The 22,611-nt window shown below is 36.8% G+C and overlaps 1 protein-coding gene across 1 annotated transcript in view; it reads left to right on the top strand.

Moving 5' to 3' along the window:
* The first annotated feature begins 21,245 nt into the window (after nucleotides 1-21,245).
* The window catches only part of slc2a15a (solute carrier family 2 member 15a), a 67,396-nt gene continuing 66,030 nt past the window's right edge, over nucleotides 21,246-22,611 (top strand). The window contains exons 1-2 of the mRNA XM_030156494.1: nucleotides 21,246-21,433; nucleotides 22,381-22,479. Coding sequence (XP_030012354.1) covers nucleotides 21,389-21,433; nucleotides 22,381-22,479 — 144 coding nt within the window. The 5' untranslated portion in view covers nucleotides 21,246-21,388. The remainder of the gene's footprint in view (nucleotides 21,434-22,380; nucleotides 22,480-22,611) is intronic.

Below are 22,611 nucleotides of genomic sequence, written 5' to 3'. Positions count from 1 at the left end.
AAACAGGTAATAATGAATTTGATGGCAGTAACACACAAAAAAGGCAAATGTCAGTGAAACTAAAAATAATTGGGTGGAGTAACATATTGTAACTACTTATGTGAAATGGGACCAGGTCCAATAATACAACCATCTTAGAGATCATCTCGAAGAAGTAAAGAGGGGCAGGGTTCTATCAGTTTGAAAAAACTGCATCTACTGACTGTGGAATAATTTCAAATAACATTCGACATAAAATTATAAAAACTTTGAGTATAAAACTCTTCTATGGTCAATTTAACCAAACTCCTTGGGGAAACCGATTCCACGACCTCTGGAGTAAGAAATGAAGATGAGAGGGCCATCTTTATTATTTGTATTAATTAAAGCTGCATATGCTCCCATCCAGGTGATGTTTTTCCTAGGAAAGGCCTTGTATATTTTAGCAAGATACTGCTAAACCACCTATTACATCTGTTACAACAGCATGACTTCATAGTAGAAGAGTCTAGGTGTGGAAGTGGCCTACCTGCAGTTCAGAGCTTTTGCCAGTTGAAAACATTTCAGGGTGCTTGCTTTTTATCCAAATAAATATTCCAGACTTTTTCAAAACTGCTATTTTCCCCCCAAAGACTGACTTGATGTACTTGTATACTTGTGTATCTACTTTTTTGATTGCGATTATACCTGTTGTGTGTAGTAGAAAAGTTCTTTTTAACCCTTTATTGGGCAAGTGACTGCTTTTGGTAATTTCCACAGACATTACAAGACAATGAAAGTAATAGTTACAGTAAGGACAGTAAGCCAACAATCTCAGGTCAGATGTGGTCTGCAGGGTCTGCAAGGTCTACCTCTGCATGAACAGTCAGTGTAACTGCTTTGTTAGGTACCATGAAGTAATGATGTTCAAAGGGATAATATGCATGTTGACAGGTGTCTGTATCAGGACTTACATTATTCTAAAAATGTTGTTCTAATTTACTAAAAAACATAATACATGTTTTTCTTGCATTTTTAAAATATACTTATGATAAATAAATTATATATACACACACACATACACATACATACATACATATATATATATATATATATATATATATATATATATATATATATATATATATATATGTACATATATATGTATATATATATATTTGTATATATGTATATATATATGTATGTATATATGTATATATATATGTATATGTATATGTATGTCTATATGTATATATATGTATATGTATGTATATATGTATATGTATATATATATGTATATGTATATATATATATATATATATATATATATATATATATATGTATATGTATGTATATATATATATGTATATATGTATATGTATGTATATGTATATATATATATATATATATATATATATATATATATATATATATATATATATATGTATGTATATATATATGTATATGTATATATATGTGTATATATATGTATATGTATATATATATGTATATGTATGTGTATATATATATATATATATACACACACACACACACACACACACACACACACACACACACACACACACACGGTGGGGAAGCAAAATTTACAATATTTTGAGGCAGGGATTGAAAGACAGTGTATGACCAATTAGTTTATTGAAAGTCATGAGAATTTATTTGCCACAAGAAAATTGACATAATAGAAATGTTTTTATTCTATGTGTCCTCCTTCTTTCTCAATAACTGCCTTCACACACTTCCTGAAACTTGCGCAAGTGTTCCTCAAATATTCGGGTGACAACTTCTCCCATTCTTCTTTAATCGTATCTTCCAGACTTTCTCGTAATAGTTTTGCTCATAGTCATTCTCTTCTTTACATTATAAACAGTCTTTATGGACACTCCAACTATTTTTGAAATCTCCTTTGGTGTGACGAGTGCATTCAGCAAATCACACACTCTTTGATGTTTGCTTTCCTGATTACTCATATGGGCAAAAGTTTCTGAAAAGGTATGGATAATAGTGTTAGGTATGATTATCAATATCAATATCAATATCAATATATGTTTCGTTTCAAAACAATTGATGTAGTGCCTGCTGAGAAAAAACAACTAAATGTTCATTGTAAATTTTGCTTCCCCACCCTGAATATATATATACAGACCTGATCAAAATCTTAAGACCAGTTGAAAAATAGCTAGAATTTACCTTTTGCACATTTGGATCTTAATGAGGTTTTAAGTAGAGCTACAATATACAAAAGCAAGAAGGGGGAGTGAGACAAAAAGCACTTTGAAAAAGTAATTTATTGAAAACAACAAGTAAACTTTCAAGCAGCTTTCTGTTTTCTGGCAGTCTGTGACCCTTCTGCAGCTTCATTGTTTCCTCGTTTCTTCCCGAAAAAGTTCTCCACTGAATTTTGTTTTTTGGTTCATTTCTTTAGCTTGTGTTACTACTGATTCATGAAATGGTGCACCAGAGTCAAGAGGGGTTGTGAGGCGAGGGCAAAAAGACTCATGGAAAAAATTGCTTTAATATTAACCACATTTTTTTTCTTTGCGGCCCAGTACCAAATGATCCACGGACCGGTACCGGTCCAGGTACCAGGGGTTGGGAACCCCTGATAAATCCTGATCAAAAATAACACCTAGGTTCCTCACAGTGGTTTTGGGATCCAGGGTAACACCATCCATGGTGACTACTTTGCTGGATACTGCATCCCTAACAGTTTTGGGCCAAACACAATGACTTCAGTTTTGTCTGAGTTTAACAGCAGAAAGTTGTTGGTCATCCAGTCTTTAATATCTTTAATGCACTCATGTAGTTTAGTTAGCTGATTGGCTTCAGGTTTAATAGATAAATATAATTGGGTGCCATCAGCATAACAGTGAAAGTTGATGAAGTGTTTCCTCATTAGGTTACTTGAAGGAAGCATGGATAAGATAAACAGTAGTGGTCCAAGAACTGAGCCTTGAGGAACTCCATAACTAAATGTTGTGCACTGAGAGGATTCATTATTAATATTAACAAACTGAAAACGATCCATTGGAGAGGATTTGAACCACATTAATGCCAGTTTTTTAATGCCAATTGATTGTTCCAGTCATTGTAGAAGTATGTGATGGTCGACAGTGTTGAAAGCTGCATTAAGGTCTAATAAAACCAGTACAAAAACAAGACCCTTATCTGAAGCAGTTAGAAGGTCATTGGTGACTTTGACCAGTGCTGCTTCTGTTCTATGATGTTCCCTAAGACCTGAGTGGAAATTCTCCAGTAGATTGTTGGCTTGAAGGAAGTCACATAACTGATTAGCAACCATTTTTTCCAGAATCTTAGGTATGAATAAAAGATTCGATATGGGTCTCTAGTCAGCTAACAATGCAGGGTCAAGGCTAAGATTTTTAAGAAGAGGTTTGATTATAGCTACTTTAAAGGACCGTGGTACATAGCCTGTTGATAATGACAAGTTAATCATGTCAAGGAGGTGGCTGCTAAGTAAAGGTAAAGCATCTTTGATGAGCTTTGTGGGAAATGGGTCTAAGAGACAGGTAGACGATTTAGATGAAGAGACTATTGAAGTAAGCTGACTGATCTGTTTGGGAGAAAAGCAATCCATGAAACCAGATGGTTCAATAGTCAACTCTGAAGTTTGTGGGTCTGAAGGATTTAAAGGTGGACTAGAATTTGTGGAGTATAAGAGATCATACTCTGATGAGCAAAATGTCATTACTGAAGAAGTTCATGAAATGGTTGCTTGGGAGGGTTGCAGGAATACAAGGCTCATATGCACTGTGGTTCTTGGTCAGTCTGGCTACAGTATTGAACAGAAAACTATTGTTCTTATTTTCCGCTACTAATGATGAATAATAGGCTGCTCTAGCAGAACAAAGTGCTTTCCTGTATTTATTTAGACTGTCCTGCCAGGCTGAATGGTGTTCTGTTAGTTTAGCAGAACACCTCTTTCTCTCGCGTTTCTGGGTATGCTGCTTTAATTGGCTAGTATGAGAATTAAATCAGGGAGCACGCTTCCTGTGTTTTATAATCTTACTTTTTAGTGGAGCGATTAGATCTAATGTTTTTTGCAGAGAGTCTGCTGCATTATCAACAAATTCACCACCTTGAGATAAATTAAAATTGACTGAGTTGGTGGAAGAATCCACTGTGTAACTCAGATGCGGGATTAAAATTAAGCGCTGTTGGGATTTCCTCAAATTCAGATGTAGATATATATGATCTGATAAATGTCTAGTACTGTAATGGTGTGTGTACGAAAACTGAACCCAAATGCAGAACCCAGAGACAGATGTAAAAGTTCACAGTGTTTATTGTCACTGGACAACACAGACAGATCAATGAATATGATAGTGAACAAAATCTTGAGGATAATGGACGCTGAGCTCTTCTCCGGGAGGGAACTCAGGACTGAGGACGAGAACCCTCCGTCCGGTTCGGCAGAACGCGCCGGTAACCCGACTGGGGAGAAGCATAGGGAGGTCAATGGCGGAAACAAGTCATACACGGGGAAGCAGTCAGACAGGCAACAGGACATAGGGATCAGGCTAACTCACGTACTGTAAAAAGACAGGCGAGGAGATCAAAAAACCAGGAGGTCAGACTGAGGCAGACAAGACCGACAGGGAGAAGGCAGATAGGCAAAAACGAGATGGCAAACCGGGTCAAAAACAGGTAGACAGACAGACAGACTGGATCAAAACGCTGGTAAGTATCTCACGAGGAAAATATGAACTGGTGACTGATCAGGGGAAAAGACAGGACTTAAATACACAGAAGGGAGGGAAGACAACGAGACACAGGTGGAACAAATGAGGGCGGAGTCAGGTAATCAGGAGAAAGGTGAACACTATAGGGGAAAGGAAGTAAAGACACCAGACAAGACACATGAGGGGAACTTAACAAAATAAAACAGGAAATAACAGACAACATGAAAGACAGACAAACCCAGACTATCGTCTGGTGGCAGGTTTGACAAGTATAGGCGTTTATCCTTTCAGGTCAAAGTCTCCAAAAGGTCTGAAAAATCACTAAATATATCCAAAAACTGGTTAAACTGGAAACACTGACTTTCACAGCTACAGACCATGGGTTTTTATGACTGTGACAGAGAAAATCATTTGGTGTCATTTTGAGGGAAAATGTGTGTGTTTTGACATTTGAGGCACTTTTTAAAAGTAGTTAACAGTTTCCAAACAAATTTTAAAAGTAGCTACATTTGTTGCTAGGTCATTTTAGAAAAAAAGTTGCTAGGGTAACCTGAAAAGTTGCAAAATCTAGCAACAAAAGTGGCATCAGTGAACTCTCTTTAATAACTTGACAGTGAGGGTCAAAGGACTCTGCTTTGTTGAAATAGATAAATGTTTATTTATGTATTTGAGTCGATATAAACTTTTTATCCTATGCAGTTGAGTTTCACAAGTTGACATTTGTACTAAAATGTTATGTGACACCAGGCCAAGTGTTAACCCTTTGTGCATACCACACAGATACAGTCATGTTTCAATAGCTACAGTGATTTGAGCCTCGGACAAGCTTAAGCTGCTGTATGCAGGGAAGTTAGCGGGCAAGTTTATCCCATCTTATGTCCCAAGAACAGGTGCTGGATTTTGGCATCGATGATTAAGCTTAGTGCTTAATGGCTGAGAGGTAGGAACATGACATTTTACTGCATGTGCATGGAAGGTCGAGATTCTGAGAAAGTCAGAAGAATGTTAGTTAATTCATTAAACTTGTCCTGAGCAGGAAGATGTTTCTCACTACCCTGTAAGTCTGATGTGCTTTTAATGAAGCAGCTGCCCACTATAGAAATGTATAGGCTACTGTCTCTTTTCAAGATTGAAGACTCTATGGCATATAACTAATAATATTAGTATTTAGTGCTTGGGTATACATGGGTTTGAGAATCCATGTGAAATATGAAACTGATGTTCACTAAACTTGAAGGTAAAATATGTAATTTTTCTGTTGCATTTGTGAAGCATGACAATTTACACCTTCAGGTTCCACATTCTCCTTTTGGATAGGTTCAAAGATAATATTTGACTCTTAGTTGTATGTGAGGTAGAAAGTTGAGTTTAAGTAATATATTTATTTCTTAGGTCATAGAACATTGGTGGCCAAAAGTTTTGGGACTGACACAAGTTTTGTTTTCTCTAAATTTACACTGTCACATCAGAGTATGAAAGAAGCACCCTCTGGGAATGTCACAAATGCAATCTTTCTTTTTTTTTTTTTTTTTTGTTTTACATTTTTTTGTAATTTTTTTGGTAATTTTTTTAAAATCGCAATTATATTTTTGTACTGATAAAGTTTGGTTATGTTTTTATTATATCTTTACCCATGTGTTTTTAGCCTTTATGGTGCTTGGACTAGAAGATTGTGGTGCTCACCCACCTATATACAGTACATACTGCATTTCGTAATTTAATGATAGAATCTCTGTACAGGACCTACACAAGGAAAAAGGATAGTGAAGTGGTATATTCAGAGTTCCTATGGGTGCTTGAAATCCTTAGATTTTGGATAAAGTGCTTTTTAACTCTATCTATATATTTTGTTTGTCGTGTCTTTGTGCGGCCTCTTGGCCAGAAGTCTTTGTAAAAGACAATTGGATTACAGTAGACTTACCTAAGTTAAATAGAGGTCAAATAAAAAAATGTCTATCGTAGTTTGATTACTAGATGCAGTAAAATGAGCAGAGGTGATATTGGGCTGGAGCGCACCGGAGCTCAGCTCCACCTCCCTCACTATAAAACAAACCTCCACTATTTGTTATTCGATTTCATCTCCTGATAAGCTATGAAGTTGAATAAGTGCAAGACGGCTCAAAGACACACCCAAATCGGCCACATGGGATTGTCAGACCTCACGTCATAATGCATTCTATGATTCTAGTGTCTCAGTATGTCAACATCAATGCACAGCTCATCTAATCCATGATCTATTCTAAACTGATCCCAGAATTCTAGAGCCTACAGCAGGGTTACCCACACTTCTTTGACTTGTGAGTAACTTTTAAAATGACCCAGACAAAACGATCTACCACCACTATAAATAAATACATATATCAGTGGATAGCTCATTAGGTAATATTACTACCATTTATCTCAGTAGTTAGATAGCTCAGTAGGTAACACTATCGGCTGTGCTGTGGGCGACTGACATTTGAATCCCGCAAGGAGCATGAGCTAAACCATTTTAATTGAATTTTAGCTAATTTTTAATGTCATGTGATCTACTCACACCACCATCACAATCTAATGGTTGATCACAGTTGACATATTGGATACCCCCTGGCCTACAGAGTCTGAAATACTCTCTAGACTAGAGAAACAAGGTAAATTTTTTTTTTTTAATTTTTATTTTTTTATTATCAGTTGTTCTTCAAAATTGAGTTGGATTCTAAATTAGCCTGTAGATAATGTAAATGGTACAACTGACAGTCCTTCACACAGATTAGAACTTTAAAAAGCCAACTAGCACAAGTTAGCCAAGCAGTAGCCTAGGCATCCTCACCAAGAATAAAAAATCAAAACTCAACTTTGCGGCATAATTGACCTCACATCCAGAGTGAGTTAAAGATTACCAACACCAGTGAATATCAATGGCACCCTAATAGTTCCTAACCCATTAAGTTTCCTCAAAACCTTGCATCATCATTCAGGTCTCTAGCTACCAGCTAGCAAATTTCCAATTACAGTAGCAAATGACAGTAATCATATTGAAGATGTTATTTGCCAATATTCCAGTTTAATAAAATGTTGCTGAAAAGTTTATTTCCAGAAAATATGCATTTTTGCCTATGTGTCCAGACTTTAGAGACACCCTGCACAGGCTAGTATTTTTTATGTAGCCTACGTAAACTGTATAGGTAACAAAGCTGATTCTGTTCATTCATTCATTCATTCATTCAGGTCTAAACAATGAAGCGGACACTGGGGCTTTTTTTGAGGGTAAGTTAATATTTAGACATATTAATAATAATAATAATAATAATAATAATAATAATAATAATAATGATAATGATAATAATGATAATAATAAAGTGATATATGCAATATCAATTTAATGGCACTATGAGAAAAGTCTCAAGCAGTGCCATCAGTACTCCCCCTTCTCACTAAAGCTAATTTAACCACTGAAAATGAGTCAGACATGTTATGATAATAACCACTCTGTGACCTTTCAGCGGGTGTGACCCCCCCAATAAAGACATTACTAAGTCAAAGATGCCAACATGCTGGAATGTTAAAGGTTAAAAAGATTCCAGTAGGAAAATTCAGTCTGTGCATTGTACCCTGTCAATACACAAATGCCTAGCATTAGCACTAGCATTAGCATTAGCAATTAGCAGTAGGAGCAGTGAACGGCCATTGAAGTAACTCAGGGACCAACTCCAGATGGTGAACCCAAGGGTGAGAGTTGAGTGGTGTGCATTGCTGACAACCCTACATGCAATGGCCTGACTTTACTGGGCACCTATCTATATAGGATGCACCATATGATGCATGTCTCATTGTAGGGAAAACAATCACAGTACTCATTCAAGCCATTAATAACCGTTTACCAGTCAGTGTGTGTGTGTGTGTATGTGTGTGTGTGTGCACATGTGCGTCCGCGCAAGTAAATGTCATGACATATGCCCATTTGTAGAAGTATGTGTGCCCCAGGGTGTTAATTTCTAGCGATGGGATGAGTCCTTGGCATCCCAGCATGATTCATATTAAAAGTCAATTGGCCTTAAAATTTGGCCAGACCCCTGAAGTCTGCAGGAGTGAGATGTTGCTGCCAGCTAATGGCACAGCAACTCAGTCATACAAGCTGAAATTGAATCTGACCATAGAAGTCAATGGGCCAGAGAGTGTCACTATGACTGACCATTATGTTGATTACATCCTCTCTGCGAACTGGCCAACAGTTCTCTTCCACTTTAAACACATCGTTCAGTGAACTGCTGTTGCTACTGGTAGCAGCTGCTGTGCATCTGTAAATTTTCACTTTTGATACATCATTTGACAATGTGTAATACATTAAATCTACCAGATGTGCAGCATGTGCAATGGCAAGTACTTGTGTGTAATGTCTTGGCCTGTGACGTTAGCAAGAGCTATCAGCACCAACCAACTCTTAATTTCTCGCCTTGTGCCTGTGTGATGAGGTATGTCAGCACCGGAGAGGCTATCACCCTCCCACTGCTCCTGTGATTTCACTATAACCTCAGCAATAATTACCATGCACACTATTTACCACAACTCCAAACTTTACCACTTAAGACAGTGGCATCCAAAACCAGCTTGAAAATGTGTCTTCTAACCATTAACTGTCCGTGTGATCAGTTACAAACCAAGAGAACTAATTTCAGGCATTCAGGAACTTCTGAAGCATTTCATGGCACGTTGGAGTAAAATTCTTGATAGAAATGAAGTATGATTTCTTAGTGACCAACTGAGAAATTGCAAAATATGAGGCAAATAAGATTATCCATGTTTTTAAAATGACTATTTTAACAAATATACCATAGGTTAAATAAACATTACACAATGCAATGCCAACCTTTGGATGATATTGCATTAATAATGTAATGTTTACTGTATATGGATTGGTAAATGAATTTTTTGTCACACCACTTTGCCAACATCAGGTGCTGCAACCATTCCTAAAACCAGGGGGTTTCAATTAAAAAGACAAGGCCCACTTTGGTAGCCTGAATGTATGTACAAATGTGGTTTTTTTTTTCTTTTTGCCAGATTAAAGCACTGACAATTTTTTTACTGAAATGATTCTTAGTGTTGGTGAAATGTATCATGTGACTGATGCATGTAGTTGTTGCAAACACAACTAGATGTTACTTTCCTGTCTTTACTATTCACTACAATTTTCTCGTAAAATTATATTTTTAATCAAGATACATTTGTGTAAATGGTGGCATAGTTCTAATGGGATTAAAAAATTGTCTCTCATCATTAATATTTTTTCTGAAGTTATTTCCCATGTGAAGGGTGAACTGCAGCAATTTATTTCTTTGGGTTTTGATTCTTCCATAGTCTACGCCTCCTGCCACATCCATGGCAGACATAATTTCATATACAGTATGTGAGGCCCAGTATTAGAAGGATTCACGGATGAGCTCTAAGCGCCCTCTTCTCCAGAACTACTCTGGGCAGAACTTTTATGATTTGAAGTCTACATACAATAGCAGCCCTCTGAAATGTAACAGCAGCAGTGTGCCATACATCTTTACTTGACTAAGGAGAAAGGCTGTCCACCTCATGAGCATTAACATTGATCAATACCATAAATGTCACATATAACAACAGATAATATTGAAGCTATGTACAGATGAGAAGTACTTCACATGAGTTTATCTTTAATACAAAGTTTATGGAAGATTTACTTCCATAATTTGGTGACATGCATTGATATCATAGTTACAGTGCCCAGTGTGGACAGTCACTATTACCATGGTGAGGTCCAAGTGGTCACTATAGGTGACAGAATCCAAATCATTGTTTGCAAATATTTTTTTTGTTACATATACACCACAAACACCCAGTTCATAAAACTGTAAATGCAAGGGCTTTTATGTAATGTCAGATCATCATTTAGGTTAAATTACTGTATATATCTGTTTGTATTTTGTCTTAAGTATCAGCACAGGTTCTGACATCAGTTGTTGTTGATAATTTTTCCTATGGTGGAATAATCTTACCAATTACCACTAAGTGATGTTTGTACCAATATAATAATAATAATGGATTTGATTTATATTGTGACTTTCCAGGCACTGGTGGTGGTAAACAACATGATTCCATTAGTCTACCCTGGGACAGACATTGCTGCATGCAACATGGCTTGAGGGATATAATGTCTCTGCAACTGACTGAGCACCAAAAAGTAGAAGATGACTACCAGAAGTATAAGTATAAAACATACACATGTATACTGCATGTGTATATACAGTATACAACAGATATATTTGTTTATTGGACCCTCTAGCAAAAAACTATTGTAATCCACTGAGAAAATAATTGAAAAACTGAACATGAATGGTAAATGGACTGCACTTACATAGCACTTCTCCACACCTTCTTGGTGCCCAAAGCACTTTAAAAAGCCTCACATACACTGCCAGGTGCCACTGCGAGCAATTTAGGGTTAAGTGTCTCGCCCAAGGACATTTCAGCTTGGACAGCTAGAGGCAGGATTCGAACCACCAACCCTTTGGTCATTAGACGTTTTGCTTTACTAACTGAGCCACAGCTGCCCATGAATGACCATAATAGCACATCTGTCAGTCAGTAGTTGATTACTTAAGTTAGGTTAAGGACAAATCTGTTTCAGTTACAGACAGTATTGTATAAAGTACTGGAAAGAGTAGAAGTACAGGTGCCCTACCAAAAAAATACTTTGGTAAATGTTCAAGTCACCAACTGAAATGCTAAGTTAAAGTCTTTAAGTATCTGGTATTTACTCTACTTAAGTATATCAAGTAATCTACAATTAAATGTACTCAAGTAATGAAAGCAAAAGTACAAGTAAGTGTTAATAACAACCAAAGGCAGTCAGAATTTTGAATATTACGCTGCTGCTTCCATCAGCAGATTGACAACACACAGGTTGAGTGTGGAATGACCAGAGGTGTCAAGTAACAAAGTACAAATACTTCATTACCTTACTTAAGTAGAAATTTTGGTTATCTATACTTTACTGGAGTAATTATTTTTCAGCTAATTGTTTACTTCTACTCCTTACATTTTCACGCAATTATCTGTACTTTCTACTCCTTACATTTTAAAAATAGCCTTGTTACTCCTATTTAATTTCAGCTTGATTTCATTCCAGCTTGTCATTGTTCAAAAAAAAAAAACTATCCAGATAAATCACACCATCCGGATACAGAGAATTTGATTGTGATTGGATGAGAAGTATAAACATATACCATTCTGACACCCTATTGTTTTGTATGTGATCCATTGCACCTGCACATGACAAATCATGTCACACTCTAGCAAGGACATAGCAGACATGTGGACTAGAATAAAGATGTCCATGGTAGAGACTCGAGAACTTGAGCGAAATGTCCCAACCACTCTACTGTACATAGACAGCCGTACAAGGGTAATTGTTACTAAGCCTGCCCATAGTATACCAATTTTCTTGTCCAGTTTTTGCCTCTCGGCCAACTTCTGGCAATCGTTTTGTTGTATGTGAATACAAAATATAAAATACACAAATTCTTACCATGGTTTCTAGTGATCTCTAGTGATTCATGTGTATTGACAAATTCATTAAAAAGCCTATCACTACAATAATAATAATTGACCTAGGATGTGTAAATGCAAAAGTCTGTCAAAGTTTCTAATAGTGTCACTGAATGTCTGGATGACTGCCATCCACAGCTGAAAATAACAATGGTTAAAAACATATTTAATAACTGCTGAATTTCTCATGATTTCCATATGCTTTAAATATGCAGATAAAGTTGAATTTCCTGTTTGAGTCGCATCATATCTCTAATCTATTAAGACAACAATAAATTGCAAATAGTAGCATGTTGTTCGTGTTCATGTTCAGCTGATAACACAGTTCTCTGAAAAAACACACATCTACACTGGTAGCAAATAAAATATTTATGAATGCAGCTTGGGTAATATTTAAAGGATGGCTTTTTAACTAGGTTAGGAAAAGTATATAGAAAGACTGAGCATAAATAATGGAATGTCTGATGGCAGTGACAGCAGCAGCATGTGTGTCTGTGTCCTGACTGTTATGGCTGTTACCATAATAATCACAACAAATGAGACCCATCCATTTCTTGCTTGGCTGCTGCATGGGCCTCATGGCCTTTATGGCCCTTGGTAATTCATCTATCCTCTCCCCAGTGATTGCATGGTAACCTTCTGGGGGAGGGAAGTGCAGGTGTAGATAGTGCATAGGATGAGATGCTTTGGTGGATATTTGGTGAAAGTGGTATGGATGGAACACAGCGCCAACACGAGGTCATTATGGTTACTACACTATTGGCCACAAAAGCGGAATAAAATATTTGACCTCTTCTCATGAAATGATTGTGAGAATGTGATTATTGATAAGTGTAACCGGGACTCAGTATTAAATCTAGAGCTGAAACAATTAATCAATTAATCAGCTCTAATGGATTAAAAAATTATTTGATCACAGTTTTCGTGATTCAAAGCTTTGTTTCCTTAATTTCATTGCCGCTAAACTTTGGTTCCACTGTTGTGTTTCACACGGACGCTTATTGTGACGCCCATGATGTGAAGATCAATACAAACAACATGGAGGGTAGCTCAGAAGAGACAAGGACAAAAAGGCAGGAAATTTCTGTATGCTCACTTTTCTACATTGTGTGCATAAGTGTAGAGAAAAAGACAAGTAGAGAAAAAAAACCACAAACCAGTGAAAAATGAAATATAGAGGAAAGTAAGAAATTTGATATTTATTCTCCTAAGATCCAGCTATGGGTTTTCTGTCCACATTTGTGGACAAGAGTTTCACAACTTTATACAAAAAAAAAGAAAAAAAAGAAAAGAAAACTGTCCACCACAAAGGACATTCCATAAAAATGTTAAAAACTGCATCTGAAAAAACTGTTGCATCATGATGTTTCCAGTATAGGCACTTATTTAAAAATAGGACCAATGGCCCTGTAGCTTAATGGCCAAATTAAAAGCTTTGGGAAATGTATCCAGATGCCATTTATTATTACCCACTTATGTGTATTTATTATATTCCAGAAATAGCCCATGTTTTGGTCATATTCCAATCAGATCTGTAAAAAATTCAAATTCCAACTTGATATCATTGATACTGATTCATTGTATCAATCCACTTCCTATCTGTTATAATGGGAAAATTTTTCAAAGTCACACCAAATCCAGAATTACATCTGGATTGAAATAATTTCAATACCTTGTGTTGACATCATCATAAAGAAGCTGTTTACCAAGTTTGAAGTCAATCAGAACTGCAGTTTCGAAGAAAAACACGATTTAAATTTTTTCCCCATAAGAGCCCATGTGAAATTTTCCGTAAGTTCCCAGATCCAGAAGAAGATCCTGATCAGCATGTGGCCACTATGTTCTGGTCATCTCCCCATCAGGGCTGTACTGTAGAAATTTCAACTTGATATCATTTCTATTTACTGAGCTATTGTATCGATCCACTTCCTATCTCTTATAATGGGGAAATTTTTCAAAGTCGCACCAAATCCAGAATCAGATCCGGATCCAAATAATTTCACTAACTTTTGGTGATATCATCATAAAGAAGCTGTATACCAAGTTTGAAGTCAATCGGAATTGTAGTTTCGGAGAAGAAGACGATTGAAAGTTTTGTAACGGATGACGGACGACAGACGACAGGCGACGACAGACATTGCCGCCGGACGCCACATGACGGCAATAGCTTTCAGCCTGTTGGCCGGTAAGCTAATAAAAAACAAAAAAGCTTGTACTTAGCTGACATTTCCTGTGTCCCAGGAGGTTAAATAAATATTTATATAAATGTAGAATTAGAATTAAATATTATTTACCTATTACTCACTTTACTTATTACTTACTTTACTTATTATTACTTTTGCTATATGTTCCCAGTCTTGTATCAGCAGTTCCACCCAGAGCGCGTCTCAGTTTCTCTCTAAACTTCTCCCAACACTCATCCTTTTTCAGTTTCCAACACTTGCTCCTCTGTTCGGTTCTCTTCCTCTTTCTTAATACCAGAATCATCCTACTCATCTCCATTTCATTCTGTCCTGCCACCACTTTTCAATAACTCATACTTTCAGGTTACGCCATCTACAGTTGTAGAGCAGATTCTATTTTTATTGTACTTTATTCCTCAGATATTTAGCCAGTTTCAGAATGTTTCCTTTCATCTACATGCAGATGATATCCAGTTGTACTGCTCCTTCTAGGACTCAAAGTTATATAAGCTGTCCTCATTTATCAGCTGTCTGACTGTCTGACTTGCATCAAACAGTGTTTAAGTGATAATTTTCTTCAACTTAACTCAGACAAGACTGAGACTTTGATTACTGCCCCAGAAAATCGGATCCCTCTTGTTAGACATCACATCCTCCAGTCGAATCTTTGAAATCTAGATGTTGTTTTTGACTCAGCAATGTCACTTGAGCATCACACAAAAAAATTGGTTGAGAACTACACTCACAGTCAATGAAAACTTTGAGACCATATTTTTCGACATAATTTTTATTTTGAAACCCTAAACTTGAATTTTTTCCAATGAATCATTTGTTTAGGATATTGGCATACAGAAACAAAAATCTAAAGTTTAAAAAATAATTTCAAAACAAAAAACTTAACAAAAGAAAATGGCACTGGCCAAACACAACAGTCACAGTCACAACAGTAGTGGTCCTGGTCGGGAGTTGTCACTCTCTGGTCGGGAGTTGTCACTCTCTCTCACCCTGGACGCAGTCTATCGTCAACAGAGCCTGTGGTGTTGTGGTGTTCAACCAGGTTTCTGATTGTGGGTTGGGAACAGCCCATATGCCTGGCTATATCACTGGAGCTCAAACCGGCCTCCACCATACCCAGTGCCCGGAGATTTTGTTCACGTGATAGACGGGGCATGATGCCGTTCACTGGACTAACAATGGTGGCCTTTTTTGGGCCTTTATATAGGCCTTCAAAACCAATCCTCAAATTGTGCAGACACCTACTGAGTATTGCTCAATGTGTATTTGGTCCACTTTTGCAAAGAGACCAACCCATGTGCAATGAACCGTGACAACATGACAACTCATCATTATCTCAACTACCCGAGCACCAAGTCATCAATAAATCCACAATGAATAATTACAACCCCCCTTCAAGTAGAAATATGCATACATTTCTACCTCAAAGTTTCTATTCACTGTCAGTATACTTTTTCAGCTGAGCTCAGAACCTTGGTGTCAAAGGTAGAGCTTGAGATTTATGCTCTTATTTCTTCCTGCCTAGACTACTGTAACAGCCTTTTTATTTGTCTAAGCTAGAGAGATCTTCATCACCTTCAGGCTCTTCAGAATAATGCTGCAAGACTTTTAACTCACACCAGTAAAGGAGCACATATCACACTAGTTTTACTACATTGACTCCCAGTTCATCTTAGGATTCATTTTAAAATTGGAGTTTTATTTAAAATTGTAGTGTAGAGCTGTAACCCTTTATCAGGCAAGTGACTATTTTTGGTTATTCCCGCACACATTACACGACAGTGACAGCAACAGTTAGAGTGAGGACAATAAGGCAACAATCTCAGGTCAAATGTGGTATACAGAGTTTGTAAGGTCCACCTCTGCATGAACAGTGAGTGTTACTGCTTTGTTTGATATCATGAAGTAAAAGTACTAATGTAAATAATGATGCTCAAAGTGAAAATGTATTGATAGCAGTGGCAATTTCTCACAGACTGCAAGGGAAGCCCGGCTTCCCCTAAAATTACGAAAATTAAATGGTTAAATATGTTCGGTTGTGTTGACATTTTATTGACTATAAATGTGTTAGAACACGTTCATCTTAAAGATGAGTTCGTTCAAATCAGCTTTATCACAAATCAACGGACGCGATGTTGTTCACTTCTCCTCCATTCCCGTGTCTCTGTTTTCTCATTCGATCTCTGCTCAGTGCATTTGTCCGTAGACTGCAGCCGTCTCTGGGCTTCAATGGGACTGAGTGGAACAGTTTTTTTCATTACCTCAAAACTGGACGGTAATTGGATAAATGCCACGATGTTGTCCCGCCCCCGGACGCCGGGCGTCTCTGGGGGTGAATGGAGCTGTGGGTGGAGCTCGGCCGGGCTGGACGCCAGAATCCCACGTGCTGATTGGAGGATCAGTCGAAAGGCTGAATCCCGTTTGATTGACAGCTGTTTTCAGATCTACTCCTTCACTGACACAGTTCAGTTTAATACCGTCACACATTCTGCTGAGAAATCAGAGAAACCACTACGAAACTACTCGTTCATTTCTTGCACTGTAAATAAAACACACTCATTGTACTTCCTTGTTTCAATTTAACATAATTTCACTGTTTTCTTGTTTCAGTTACATAATTTAATCATTTCTTGTTCGAGTTTAATATCATTTTGTAGATAGTTAAATCAATCATGCTGTCGGAGTGAAAGGAGCATCTCTAGTTTAAAAAGGCTGAAGTCTTACACCCACAACACAATGGGCCAAGGCAATCTAAGCAGAGAGGACACTGGTCCAGTCCCTGGAAAAGACGCCTACTTGGTACGATAAGGTTACTGAGCATTTTCTTAAAAAGGACCGGAGGGCCGAATGTATGTTTAAATAACTTGACTTTTTTTTTATTTATTTATTTTTTTTTATGTAAGCCGACAATGAGCTTCCCCTGTCTGAAAGACGAGCAGCCGCCACTGATTAATAGGTGTCTGTATCAACAGGTATGTTGTTGTAATGTTCTATACATGATGTTCTGATGTTCTAAAATACATGTTTCTTTCACAGTACATGTGTTTTTCTTGAATATATACTTTTTTTGCACTTATGGGCAAGGAACCAAATATAGTAGCTTCATTGACCTTGATTTTCTACATGACAATAATTTTTATTTTTTATTTTTTACAAATTCCATAAAAGTAATAAAGTCTTATGTTCTCCAATAACACACTAGGGTTGAAATTCTGGTTTTCAGAGTATTTCAGAGTATATATGAGTGCCCTATAAAGGGTTAAATGGGCAAGCCCCTGTTTACATTTCCAAGGTGCTCAAATTTTTCAAAATTTGAACTCAGAAAATTGGTCCAACCAATTTCTCTGACACTATTCTCTCGATTCTTTTCAAATTGGGCAGAAATTTTTTGCATGTGCCTTTCTTTCAATTTTGCCTTAAAAATACAAATTTCTGAAAAGTTTTTGAAAAGATTGAAGTTAAGACTCAAAATTAATCTCTGGGTAGGCAGGGTATCAGTGAGCAGGAGGGGCAAAGGATGAGAAAGGGGCATTATTATTACATTTTAACTTATCACAGATTTTACTATGTGCACTATTTATTTTTGAATACACACACACACGGCTCTAAATATATATACACATACACATGCGTATATTAAAACACTCTATTAAACACAGTTAGAATGGCAATTTGTGCAATATGTTCGAGACAAACATTATCAATATAAGTAAAAAAATATTTAGAAATAAACATATATAAGTGTGGAGTAAAAGAAATATACATAAATAAGTGTGTAAACTACCTATCAATGTTATAATGACCAAAAAACCCAAAAAAAGCCAAAACATCAATAGTTTTTGTTAACATGGGAAATTCTACCCCAAGGTGGAAAATGGCAGACATCAGGGCAGTGAGAGCAAGAGGAACGCGTGATCCTCCAGCTCAGTCCACTCCTTTTTACAGACCTTTGGCGCTCTCTATAGACAGAAAGAGAGAACAACAGTGTTCCCACAGTTAAGCACATTAGTGTAAGAACAGCACATTCTTTAACCTCTATGGCTTTCGGTCTAATTCAGAGTCTTCAGTGAACTTCTGCATTATGGAAAATATTTCCTTTTCTCAGGCTCTTAGTTGTTTAAAACAGGGTCATAATAATTTAAAATGGAATTTAAAGTATTAGAATTCCAAACAATTAATGAATATTTGATAACTATGATCAGTATTAAAGCTCATTAAAAGATTTAGCTCAGTTGAAATGGAAAATAATGTTAATATATAACATTTAATAGCATCCTTTTGACATGAACATTTTAGTCCTTAAGATACCAAGTGGTAGTTTTTCTATTTTAGCTGACTCTGGAAGAAAAAGAAAAATGCATCAAAACTCATGTTAGTGCTAAAATTTAACCCATCTCAGACTACAAAAATAACAATGATTAAATTCCACTTAGCATCTATTGTATGGAAAATATCATTTATTTTTGTTTACAGTGTTAAAATAATCAGTCTCAAAAAATAAACATTTGATGGTTACAATTAGGACTACACACACACACACACACACACACACACACTGGACTTGCACTGTTGTATGAAGTTTGAATGTACAGTAAATATGTGACGATCGTGCTGTAAATGTGTTGGAATTCACATTGTGCACTTTATGGATAAGCTTTTGCACTGGCTGGGCACTGGGGTGTGTTGCCAGCTGTTGGGTAGTTCAGCAACATCTTGTTGTCTTTATGGCAATGACAATACACTGAAACCGAACTGAACTGAGAGGACAGAGTTTGGCTATATTTCGGAGGTGATGGAATGAGGTTTTACACAGGTGCTTGATGTGTTCATGACAGAGCCTTCTGTTCTGCTGCACCTTGACTTTGGAGCAGCCTCCCAGTGGAACTGAGAGAAATGCAGAGCCTGGACTATTTCAGAGCTAGACTGAAAACGTACCTATTTAAAAAGGATTATAATTATTGATGTTTATGTTTTTGGGGTCTGTCCTCTTCTACTGTAGCACTCTGAGAGTCACTGAATGAAAAGTGCATTATAAATTAAATTTATTATTATTATTACAATTATTATTATCAAACTCAACATTTTGAACATTTGATGTTTCCTGTGTTCTATTGTGAATAAAATATGCATTTATGAGATTCTCATATTATTGCATTGTGTTTTTAGCTTACCGGCTGACAGGCCGTAAGCTATTGTCATCATGCGGCGTCTGGCGCTGGCGTCTGTCGTCGTCTGTTGTCCATTACTAAACTTTCAATCGTCTTCTTCTCCGAAACTACAATTTCCATTGACTTCAAACTTGATATACAGCTTCTTTATGATGATGTCAACAAAAGTCAGTGAAATTATTTGGATCCGGATCTCATTCTGGATTTGGTGCAACTTTGAAAAATTTTCCCATTATAACAGATAGGAAGTGGATTGATGCAATAAATCAGTAAGTATCAATGATATCAAGTTGGAATTTGAATTTTTTACAGATCTGATTGGAATATGACCAAAACATGGGCTATTTCTGGAATATAATAAATACACATAGCTGGGTGATAAGAAATGGCATCTGGATACATTTCCCAAAGCTTTTAATTTGGCCGCTAAGCTACAGGGCCATTGGTCCTATTTTTATTCAGTTCATGAGTTTGTAGTACCTGAAATCTCAGTGTGTCTTGAGAGCTTATTTTCATGCTGATTTTCATAATCAAAACTGAACTGTTTTTTTTTTTTAAATATTATGTGGCAAGTTAATTATAAATCTAACTCTTTAGTAAATCGAATTCTATTCTACATGGAATGTCTCTGCATCATTCCTTGAGCAGAGAGGAGAAGGCAACAATTCCAGGTGACAAACAGGTGATATTTATTATTAGTTGTCAAATACATATTTAAACAGTGAGTCATACAGTCAAACACTGCACTGGTATTCACACAATAATCATGTGATAACAATTTGTTTGCAGTTGAAAGAGGCAGAGCAGTGTGTTCAGTGTCTGATCACTGGGTAACAATCACCTGCCTCGAATTACACATTTCTTAATCTCATGACTTTGGCTCCATTGCTGCTGAATGAAAGGCTGGGTTTGTTCACTTACAAAATCCTGCCCTTTGGCATCAATTTTCTCTCAGCTCATCAAACTATGCCCGGCAGTTATTAGAGAGAAGGAATGTGCAAGTGTGAATTCTACTATTCAACAATGTAAAATATTATTGTTAAAATAACTCTGTAATTATTATATCAATTCAGCTATAGGTTTCTGCCTTCTTTGTTAGATGGGTGGTATGTATGTATATACTGTATATAGTCAACTTAAAAAAGCCAACTTAAAAAATGTAGAGTGAAAGTGTGTGGAAGCTTAAAAGTTTAAAGGACAAAGTGATTGTTACATATCTCCTCCTGAGACACAGCACTGCACTTTTATTCTCTGTAGGGGACAAGAGTTTCACAGCTGTATTTAAAAAAAAAAAGTGTCCACTGCAAATGACATGCCATAAAAAATGTGCCTAAAAAAACTGCAGCAGCATGCTGTTTCCTATCGGGGCAATTATTTAATGTAAAAAAGGCAAAACTTTTACTTACTGAGTCTCAGGAGGACACACACACACAAACACACGCACACACACACCCTCACACACACACACACACGCGTGCACACACACACGTATTTCGTATCTTCTCTCTGTCTTTCCTTGTAAATTGACTTAGACGTAATTGCTTCCAGCAGACGTTTTTCTCAGTCCATCACGCTGCTCTCCGTCATGTGATGACATTGTGTGTGTTGTTATCGAGGCCTTCCCTCTGCTGCTGGTGGTGGTGGAGTCCAGGACAGACCTGTCTCACTGCACATGGACGAGCCCTGTCTAACCACGCCTGCTACCGCAGCCATGAAACCCTCGGCACTGTAGACACAAACTACACTACTGTATTTCTTGCTGTTTGGGAACTGATGACAGACTTCTTCAATGGCTGAGGAGGTTTTAATTCCATCGTCCGGTAGAATCACATCGGTAAGTTAACAACTAGAGGGAAGCAGGTCAGATCTGGGTCCAAGGCATCAGCTGACTGATCCCCTATTGTTTCAGACATATTATCCCTGTGACTAATAGCATTTACTACCAACTTCTAATCTTGTACTGCCTTACTTGGGGGAGAGTAGATGGGTAATATTGTGACTAATTTAGTGTAGGTCATGTGTCAAAATATGACCTGAATTTGTATTTGCAGAGTATTTCTACTACTTATCAGAGCTGCAATTCATTGAATGCAATGATCAACAATAAATACAGGCAAAGCTCAAGTATCTACACCAATATTTTCAGCTAAATTACTCAATATTATTAATTACTTGAAAATCAGGTGATTGTAACCTATCTATCTATCTATCTATCTATCTATCTATCTATCTATCTATCTATCTATCTATCTATCTATCTATCTATCTATCTATCTATCTATCTATCTATCTATCTATCTATCTATCTATCTATCTATCTATCTGTCTGTCTGTCTAAATTTTAACTGCAATCTGTAATTAAAGCTGTAAATCACATGTTTAACTCACAACCTCTCTGAGAACAAGTGACCAAAATCTCCTATTTTCAGGGTTGATTTCTTACAGCCTGATTCACGAGGTAATGCAGGAGTCTTTTTTCAGATTTAGAATAACTTTATTATTCCATAGGGGATGTTAACGCGTCCTTCAGCTCAGGAAAAGAAATAAAAGTACAAAAATAAATAAACAATAAACAATTGTTAGTGATTCCAAGATAAGGAATGGAATGAAAACCATTCCACACCTGAAGTGTTACAGATTTTCACATCACGTTAGTTTATCCACCCATTCATTTTCTGTTGGTAACCTTAGGTCTACTTTAGGGAGGAATATTGTACTTTTAATACTATCCTTAGTAACCTAGCATACCTTTCACTTTTTGTGTGTGTGTTTATTGTGCAGCACCTGACTGGCTCTCTGTTGGCAGTGGCATTCCTTACCTCTTTTGGGAGCTCCATGCTTTATGGCTATAATTTGGCAGTGGTCAACTCTCCTGCAATGGTAAGACAAACACAAATACACACAGTGACCAGAGGTGATATCAATCATAGTAAATCATTTCTACAGTTGGCACACTTTTAGTCTGTGGTACTTCATGGTCATCATTTCAGCTTTTTAGTTTTGTGTGGTCTT

Source organism: Sphaeramia orbicularis, chromosome 15 (genome assembly GCF_902148855.1).
Source record: "Sphaeramia orbicularis chromosome 15, fSphaOr1.1, whole genome shotgun sequence".
Classification (NCBI taxonomy): domain Eukaryota; kingdom Metazoa; phylum Chordata; class Actinopteri; order Kurtiformes; family Apogonidae; genus Sphaeramia; species Sphaeramia orbicularis.
Note: the sequence above shows the minus strand (reverse complement) of the source record. Positions and strands in the feature narration are given on the sequence as shown.